The sequence below is a fragment of the Oncorhynchus gorbuscha genome, linkage group LG25 (genome assembly GCF_021184085.1).
Source record: "Oncorhynchus gorbuscha isolate QuinsamMale2020 ecotype Even-year linkage group LG25, OgorEven_v1.0, whole genome shotgun sequence".
Taxonomy (NCBI): domain Eukaryota; kingdom Metazoa; phylum Chordata; class Actinopteri; order Salmoniformes; family Salmonidae; genus Oncorhynchus; species Oncorhynchus gorbuscha.
Window position 1 is genome coordinate 5,187,655 of NC_060197.1, and position 10,077 is coordinate 5,197,731.

At 41.9% G+C, this 10,077-nt stretch overlaps 1 protein-coding gene across 1 annotated transcript; it reads right to left on the minus strand.

Moving 5' to 3' along the window:
* Positions 1-4,338: 4,338 nt before the first annotated feature.
* Positions 4,339-7,651, minus strand: LOC124013775 (guanylyl cyclase-activating protein 1-like). Its single transcript, XM_046328281.1, has 4 exons — positions 7,316-7,651; positions 5,420-5,569; positions 5,235-5,328; positions 4,339-5,133 (listed from the first exon to the last, which is right to left on the minus strand). The coding sequence occupies exons 1-4, from the start codon at positions 7,511-7,513 to the stop codon at positions 5,006-5,008; spliced, it is 570 nt and encodes a 189-aa protein (XP_046184237.1). The 5' UTR covers positions 7,514-7,651; the 3' UTR covers positions 4,339-5,005.
* Between the last annotated feature and the right edge of the window lie 2,426 nt (positions 7,652-10,077).

Below are 10,077 nucleotides of genomic sequence, written 5' to 3' on the forward strand. Positions count from 1 at the left end.
TCATAATTGTGACAGGATTCTGTTCTCTCCATAGTATGACAGCTACGCACAATAAGAACCTGGTAGAATGAAGGATTCATCAAAGACTTCTTAAGGTACAAAATGGAGGGAATATAATAAACTCAGCAACAAAAAAAGTCCCTTTTTCAGGACCCTGTCTTTCAAAGATAATTTGTAAAAATCCAAAACTTCACAGATCTTCATTGTAAAGGGTTTAAACACTGTTTCCCATGCTTGCTCGGTCATAAGACACTAACAGCTTACGGTAGGCAATTAAGGTCACAGTTATGAAAACTTAGGACACTAAAGAGGCCTTTCTACTGACTCTGGAAAAACACCAAAAGAAAGATGCCCAGGGCCCCTGCTCATCTGCGTGAACGTGCCTTAGACATGCTGCAAGGAGGCATGAGGACTGCAGATGTGGCCAAGGCAATAAATTGCAATGTCCGTACTGTGAGATGCCTAAGACAGCGCTACAGGACAGACAGCTGATCGTCTTCTGAGTGGCATACCATGTGTAACAACACCTGCACTGGATCAGTACATTCGAACATCACACCTGCGGGACAGGTACAGGATGGCAACAACAACTGCTTGAGTTACACCAGGAATGTACAATCACTCCATCAGTGCTCAGACTGTCTGCAATAGGCTGAAAGAGGCTGGACTGAGTGCTTTTAGGCCTGTTTGTAAGGCAGGTCCTCACCAGACATCACCGGCAACAACGTCGCCAATGGGCACACCCACCGTCGCTGGACCAGACAGGATTGGCAAAAAGTGCCCTTCGACGTGTAGCGGTTTTGTCTCACCAGGGGTGGTGGTCGGATTTGCGTTTCTCGTCGAGTGTGCGTTACACTGAGGCCTGTACTCTGGAGCGGGATCGATTTGGAGGTGGAGGGTCCATCATGGTCTGAGGCGGTGTATCACGGCATAATTGGACTGAGCATGTCATTGCAGGCTATCTCAACGCTGTGCGTTACAGGGAAGACCTCTTCCTCCCTCATGTGGTACCCTTCCTGCAGGCTTATCCTGACATGACCCTCCATCATGACAATGCCACCAGCCATACTGCTCGTTCTCTGCATGATTTCCTGAAAGACAGAAATGTAATTGTTCTGCCATGGCCAGCGAAGAGCCTGGATCTCAATCCCATTGTCCACGTCTGGGACCTGTTGGATGTGAGGGCTAGGGCCGTTCCCCCCAGAAATGTCCGGGAACTTACACGTGCATTGGTGGAAGAGTGGGGTAACCTCTCACAGCAAGAACTGACAAATCTGGTGCAGTCCATGAGGAGGAGATACACTGCAGTACTTAATGCAGCTGGTGTCCACACCAGATACTGACTTACTTTTGATTTTGACCCCCCTCCCTTTTTGTTCAGGGACACATTGTTCCATTTCTGTTAGTCACATGTCTGGAGAACTTGTTCAGTTTGTCTGTTGTTGAATCTTATGTTTATACTAAATATTTACACATGTTAAGTTTGTCTGTTGTTGAATCTTATGTTCATACTAAATATTTACACATGTTAAGTTTGTCTGTTGTTGAATCTTATGTTCATACTAAATATTTACACATGTTAAGTTTGCTGAAAATAAATGCAGTTGACAGTGAGGACGTTTCTTTTTTTGCTGAGTTTATTTCTAGGTTTCCTTCTCTTTGATTTTAGATCTTGCGTTCCCATGAAGTCAAATTGCTTCGTTGGCGTAAATGGCTGTGCTGATAGTATGAAATAAGGTTGGCAAAATAATCATGTAAATGAAAATTATGAGCAATAACTGTGAACAAAAATGTTAATTCTTCTTGAAACCTTCATTTTAGGAGGGGGAGGGGTGGTTCCACTTTATTTAGTAGATATAGACAAGTTTACTCAATAGCAATTTTTCTTTTTTACATGAGGGTAAAGTTGATCATCGTTTTACGAGCAGAACGGCATGGTCGAGAGGAGAAACTTTCTTTCCAAATGTTCTAAGTGGTCAAACCCATTCATTTTTGAGACACGGTTGTCACCAAAACTGTGTTGTATTCATTAGTTATGTCATGGCTATTTTCAAAGATTCAGTATAATACATTAAAAGTGCAAAATATTTTTCAACAAAAATGACTGACAATATCCATGACCGTTTCATGACAATTAATCGTTTCCCAAAATTCTATAATGGTCAAAGCCCATGTACTACGTAGTCTCTCAGATTCTCTTTAAACTATATGTGGGAGGGTTCTGAGCTAAAGCACTAGGTAGTAGCCGTCCACTTTGGTCCTGTGTAGCTCAGTTGGTTGAGCATTGTGCTTGCAACACCAGGGTTGTGGGTTCAATTCCCACGGGGAACCAGTATGAAAATGTATGCACTCGCTACTGTAAGAAGCTCTGGATAAAGAGTGTCTGCTAAATAACTAAAATGTAAAATGATCAGCTCTCCATGATGGTTGACATCCTTCCTTATAACAGTGGTGCATTGATTTAGTATATGTGGTTAGTGGTGTGTTATGGGCAGCAGTTGTAGATTATTAATGCTTTCTGGGTTGACGGGTGCCATGTTCCTGGGTACTTGTTTATTTGTCACTAGCCATTCCTGCCCCAGTGAATCCCGTAACAATGGTGATGACAATGGCCTCCTCTTGAACCAGCTTTGGGATGTGCCTGCAAGCTGCGGCTGTATTTTAGAGATGATTAAAGGCCTTTGTCCAGCACAGCACAATGCAGTCTGTCCTGCCTGTCTGCAGAGGTAAAGCCAGTACAGTCATATCCACAAGGGGGTTTTGGTGGTTTTAGGTCCTCACCCTGACTGACTGTGACCTCAACTCCTTTTTATTTGGTTTGGGTGTTTTCTATATATCAACCTTTTTGTAGTGCTTTATGGATGTGTGTTACCATGGAAATGGGTCCTGGTTGTCATGGAAACCATATTGGCACGGTCTGTCTTGTGACTCACCTCCCTGTCTCCCTCATTACGCCACAGAGACTGTAATGTCTGTTAGGCATTTTGATTTCTAAAACAATAGCGAGCAATTAAAGCTGTGGAGTGTGATAAATATTGTTGGACTTGTTGGCTGCTTTTCTTTCACTCTGTTCCAACTCATCCCAAACCATCTCAATTGAGTTGAGGTCGGGTGATTGTGGAGGCCAAGTCATCTGATGCATCACTCTCCTTTTTGGTCAAATAACCCTGACACAGCCTGGAGGTGTGTTGGGTCATTGTCCTGTTGAATAACAAATGATAGTCCCACTAAGCGCAAACCAGATATGATGGACTATCGCTGCAGAACGCTGTGGTAGCTATGCTTGTTAAGTGTGCCTTGAATTCTAAATAAATGACCAACAGTGTCACCAGCAAAGCACCCACCCCACACAATCACATCACCTCTTCCATGCTTCACGGTGGGAACCACACATCCGGAGATCATCCATCCGTTCACCTACTGTGTCTCACAAAGACACTGGTTGGAACCAAACATCTCAAATTTGGACTAATCGGACCAAGGTGATTGTCTAATGTTCATTGCTTATGTTTCCCAAGCCAGTTTCCTCTTATTGGTGTCCTTTAGTAGTTGTTTCTTTGCTGCGATTCGACCATGAAGGGCTGATTCACGCAGTCTCCTCTGAACAGTTGATGTTGAGATGTGTCTGTTACTTGAACTTTGAAGCATTTATTTGGGCTGCAATTTTTGAGGCTGGTAACTTTAATGAACTTTTCCTCTGCAGCAGAGGCATCTCTGGGTCTTCCTTTCCTGTGATGGTCCTCATGAGAGCCAGTTTCATCATAGATCTTGATGGATTTTGCGACTGCACTTGAAGACACTTTCAAAGTTCTAGAAATGTTCTATATTGACTGACCTTCATGTCTTAATAGTAGATGGACTGTCATTTATCTTTGCTTATTTGAGCTATTCTTGCCGTAATATGGACTTAGCCCTATTTGGTAAAAGACCATCTTCTGTATACCACCTCTACCTTGTCACAACACAAGTAATTGGCTCAAACGCATTAAGAAGGAAAGAAATAAAAAATATATATAAAGTAATCAAGGCACATCTGTTAGTTGAAATGCATTCCAGGTGACTATCTCATGAAGCTGGTTGAAATAATACCAAGAGTGTGCATAGCTGTCATGAAGTCAAAGGGTGGCTACTTTGAAGAATCAAATTTTTGATTTGCACACTTTTGCGGGTTACTACATGATTCCATATGTGTTAGTAAAAAATTAAGAAAAAGACTTGAATGAGTAAGTGTCCAAACTTGACTGCTACTGTATATAAAGTTAATTCTAATGCCCACTAGGCGAGAGCAGTGATCATTCATGCATAATGTCTCACACTCACAGAAACAAATTTGCACAATTTTGTTTTTTACATTTTACTGTCTTGTAGGGGAAACATTAGAATGTAGTTCTGTTAAGATATTCCTTCAAATTAATGAAGTCCTAAAAATGCTAACTTTAATCTCCAGTGCAATGTTAAAACATGCTGGTCTTGTTTTTTTTACTAAGTGCATTTTGTGACAAGTATCAAATTGAAGATCCCTAACTTGTGGAGGTACCTGTTTCTTGAGGAACTGGACCATTTAATCATGGCACAAAATAAACTTGGGTTCTAGTCATATTTGAGCTGACTGTTCTGGGAGGAAAGTAGATGAATTAGAACTTCCACCAATAGAACCCCACCACTCCCTCCACCCTCTTTATCCTTCACCCTCCTTATGTTATGACCTAGTTGGGTCTCCGGTTCAGCTGACGGTGTGAGAGATGATCTTTCTCTCATTATGTAGACCTCTCAGAGATTTAGATCATGCACAAGGGCACTAACCAGCCAGCGATGGTTGACTGAGTCATTTGTATGCAGGCAAAGGGCATTTTTCATCGTCATTCAACCTCTTGTGAATTCCGACAACAAAGAATGCATTTAAAGCATGGCCCTTCAGCATTGCTAAGATAAAGATTGTCTTTATACAAATCTGAACTTTTGAGAGGGCTCATGGCTCAGTTCCTATGTGGCCCTTCTGCAGACTCTAAACACTGTGCCTCCGATTGTGGATCATGGCGACTATGTGGGTGAGATCCAAGGTCTTCATCATCACTTCCATGAAGTCTTCGTCAGTGTGAGCCCCTGCCACAAACTCCTCCAAAGACAGCTCCCCTGATGGGTAGAAGACAAGGTTAAGAGGTTTTTAACCTGAAACTGAAAGGGACAGAACTGCAACCCTACAAGTCTGACAAAAAAAAGAAGTGGACACTCGCCATCTCCGTTGACGTCTATCTTATCAAACACCCGGTTGGTGAACTCCTCTGCATCAACTTCCTGGTTTTCATTCCCATTGATTGCACGGATAGCCTGAATAAGACAAAAGGCAATAGTTAGCCTGCATGCCTTTGTGTGATAGATTCCATTGTACAGCACTGCGTTACTGGACTGGTCTCTATACCTTTATGATGTTTAGCAGCTCACTTCGATCAATGCACCCGTTGCCGTCCACATCATACAGCTTAAAGTACCAGCGGAGCTTATGTTCCATTTTACCCCGCATCACCAGGCTCAGAGCAGCCACATACTCCAAGAAGTCTATGTAGCCATCCTGTAAAAAGGAAAGCGTGTTAGTTGGAACATCTCTTTTTACCATCTCAGATTATCTCAGTCATCTCCTCAAGATGTAGGTGATCATGTTCTGCTTAGAAGATCCATTATCAGAGATGATAACTATGTATAATCTCTGGGGGATTATCTCCACACTGATCTGTGCCAAGGCCGTGGGAACACCTACAGATGTAGGATCTTAATTTGATCACCCTGTTGCAGGTTAACTTTCCTGCAATGTAAGACTTTTTAAATCTGTAGTGTATTTGAGGTTTAAAAAGGCTTCTGAAGTTTAATTTCCACTTTGACATTTCAGACTTAATTTTCTCTCATGAAAAACGCAAAACCCCTTCAAAAAATGTCCATTAATTATAATCCACATAATTCACATTTCCTGTTGATATAGGATTATTTTCCTGCTATAGAAAACTGGCTCTCATTTAAGATCCAACAAAATCACTTGGCAGCATTAGTGCCCTCTGGATCAACCCAAATGAGTCGCACTTCCCTCAGCTTTACACTGACACCCTCCCTCACTTAACTATGGCTGCGTTTACACTAACAGCCCAATTCTGATCTTTTTTTTCACTAATTGGTCTCTGACCAATCAGATCAGCTCTGAAAAAGATCTGTCGAAAAAATACCAGTTGAAAAGAAATTGAAAAGAAATATCAGAATTGGGCTGCCTGGTTAAACGCAGCTGACGTGCACAATCTAAGATTGCATTCTGATTAAGAAGTGCAGTATGACAGGATTCAAACATCCCGTTTTATAACACAATTACCAGCCCTGTTCACTGCACTGTCCTGAAGATCTGAAAATAGCAGTTAGTCACTCAGTTCTGTCCCCAGGGAATAGTACCATAGTACCAACCTCCCCAGCTACACCCATAAAACTACTAGCTACTGACAGAAATGGGAAACTCAGAAGACAACAGTCTATTCTGGCACACAGCTCTTGAGATCTGGACATTCCTTAGGCTTCAATATGATCAAAGAAATTGCTTGAATCTTCCTTTTAAGTGAACATTCAATATTCTGATCAGTGTAACCAACTGTTCACATGCATCATGTTCCGTCATTAAACTTTCACATAAGTTATTACTAATTGAAATCAGCTGTCTCTGCTGAAATGATTGAATTGATTCTGAAATCAACCAGAATGTACTGGAGAATACCAGAATCTGGTGCTGTCTTTCTAAAGAGAATAGTAGATAAACTCAGACCGCACTCCTACCACAGAGATAGACAACTTGTCTCTCAAAATAATCCTCATACTAAATCGCATATGAATCCAATCCCAGCCTATTATATTATAATCAAAGGTGACATGGTTACTAAATATAGTTGTGTAAATTGAGCCTTAGTACTTGTGAGACGATAAGCTTCTTCAAACTCATCTGGAAGACTAGTCTAAACAAAACCCTTGGATTCAAGGGCTTTAACTGTAGATACTTTCTGGTTTAAGATGTACACTTTTTAAAATGTACTTTAGCATTTGGAAATGGAGAACTAGGGGTATTATTTGAGTATTGGCATTATGACAATACTATATATTTAGGTGCACTTATAATTAGTGCATACATTTACAATACAGCCTTATACATACCTCTGTTGGTAAGGTGTACCCTTCACCATTTTGAGTGTGCCTGAGGCATTCCTACTTTGACATAAATGTAACGCCTATTTTAGCCTATAGCATCCCCTTTGCAAGCAGCCTCGGTTCAATGAATGCCGCATCGTCTTACCTTGTTCATATCGAACGTGCGGAACATCTGCTCGATGTAGGCGTTGGCTTCAGCATCCAGTCCCCGGAGCCCAAAGAACTGCTTGAACTCATGCAGGGTGAGCTGACCCGAAGGACACTCGGTCATGAACTTCTTATACCAGAGGTGCTTCTCCACAGCCTGGAGATCTTCCACAGTGGATCCTGTAGAGTTACCCATGTCTGTACAGTCGACTGACTGTGTTGTGAAGTGTCGAAGGACGGGGTTGGCGGTCGACTGAAGAGCCCTGTTGGTCTACTGTGAAGGGGAGGGTAATCGCTCTTCACAGTCACACAACGATGGGACCTGGGGAGGAGGTGGGCACGGGCCGGGGCTTTTGTATCAGGTCGGACGGGCCACACCCTGTTGTGTTCTCCTTGTCTCTAATTGGCTGTAACCCAGGTGAAGCAGCTGATAAAAGGCTTAAGGTCCCATTGGAGGAAAGGAGGACTGTACACTGTCCACCAACCACCAACCATGGGACAGGGACACTTGGTATTCTTTTCCCAAACTGATAAGCACTATTTAATGGCCCAGGCAGTCAAAAACGTGATATTCCTGTGTTTTTATATATATTTCCACACTGAGGTTGGAATAATACTGTGAAAATTATAGTATTTTTAGTGTAAGAGCTGTTTGAAAAGACTGCCTGAAATTTCAGCCTGTTTTAGTGGGATGGAGTTTTGGCCTGCCTGGTGACATCACCAAGCTGGAAATGATTTAATAGACCAATAAGAAAGAGTTCAAAACCTCTCGGGCAATAACAGCTAATATTCGGTTTTCCCCTCCTCACTCAGACAACTCCCAGACAGTCCTAGCAAAATTGTTGCTTGAGAAATTGCTCTTTGACAATTTGAATTAAACCATCACAGTAAATTAAACCATCACAGTAAATTAAACCATCACAGTACTTAATTGTTACCCAGAAATTATTTGATATTGAGATTTTAAAAATTGCTGCATTGGAACTTAAGTATTTTTTTGGGGGGTGTCTGTACTTTACTATTTATATTTTTGACAACTTTTACATTTCAAATGCTAAGACAGGACAGCAATATGGTCCAATTCACATACCTATCACCATAAAGCAGTCATCCCTGCTGCCTCTGATCAGGCAGACTCACTAAACAAATACTGTTTCTAAATGATGTCTGAGTGTTGGAGTGTGCCATTTGGTTTTCTTAATCGAAGAAAATTGATTTAACGCATTTACTTTCACTTTTACTCAAGTAAAAGTACTTTTTTTTGAGTACTTTTCCCACCACTGAATGCACTACAGCATCATTAGTCATACATATGAGCTTCTCTGGATCAGCAATTGTAAAGGAAATGCTACTGTTTCTGGAAATGATGTTTTCATTGAAGACTGAGCTCTTTAACACAGCATCAACAGACTAACTCTTAGGGTGACAAGAAGTTCTCTAACAATCTGGAATCATTTCATGTTCTCACCTATTTGCAAGCCTACGTCAATCAGGACCACGTGTCTGTGTGGCATTTCACTGGAAAGGGAAGAAAATAGTAAAGAATGTCACAGTTCTGTGTTTAGTTTGGTTTATTGAGATTCCTTCACATTCATAGACCAAGTAGGCCCAGGTCATTACTCACGAATAACTTCATCATGACTACAAGACAATGCTTTTTGTATTACAGTGCCAGACTTTGATTCTTCATGCAGCCCAACAGGAACATTGAGGCCAGACAAGCAGTGGATTTAGCATAATGCACAATAAAGTACTTAAACTGTGGCGCTTAGGCCCAGATAGAACATTGTGGCACATCCTACAGTCGGTTAGAGGTTTCTTATTTAGACTACAGTACAGAGTACATGCTGTAGCTTTCACAGAAATCCCCAAAACAGTTTGCTTTACTGGTTCTTAAAGCTGGAAACTTTCATATCCGTTTGGGATATTACTATACTGAACAAAAATATAAACACAACATGTAAAGTGTTGAGCCCATGTTTCATGAGCTGAAATAAGATCCCAGAATTTTTCCATTTGCACAAAAAGCTTAGCTTATTTCTCCAAAATGATATGCAGAAATGTGTTTACATTCCTGTTAGTGAACATTTCTCCCGTGCCAAGGTAACCCATCCACCAGACAGGTGTGGCATATCAAGAAGAGGAGGACATGTACAGCCAAATTTGAGAGACAGTGGTGCCGTTTCCCCTAATGTGTATTCCATCTTTAAAGGCTTTATCTAGACCAGGGGTGTCAAACTCATTCCCATGTGGGGCTGCATGTCTGCAGGTTTGTTTTTTTCCTTTCAATAGAGCCCTAAACAACCAGGTGAGGGGAGTTCCTTACTAGTGGGTGACCTTAGTGGAGCAAGTTAAGAGCTTCAAGTTCCTTGGTGTCCACATCACCAACAAACAAACATGGTCTAAGCACACCAAGATAGTCATGAAGAGGGCATGACAAAAACCTATTCTCTTCAGGAGACTGAAAAGATTTTTCATGGGTCCTCAACAGGTTCTACAGCTGCACCATCGAGAGCATCCTGACTGGTTGCATCAATGTCTGTTATGGCAACTGCTCGGCCTCCGACCGCAAGGCTCTACAGAGGGTAATGCGTATGTCCCAGTACATCACTGAGGCCAAGCTTCCTGCCATCCAGGACCTTTATACCAGGTGGTGTCAGAGGAAGGCCCTAAAAAATTTCAAAGACTCCAGCCACCCTAGTCATAGACTGTTCTCTCTGCTACAGCACGGCTAGCAGTACTGGAGCGCCAAGTCTAGGT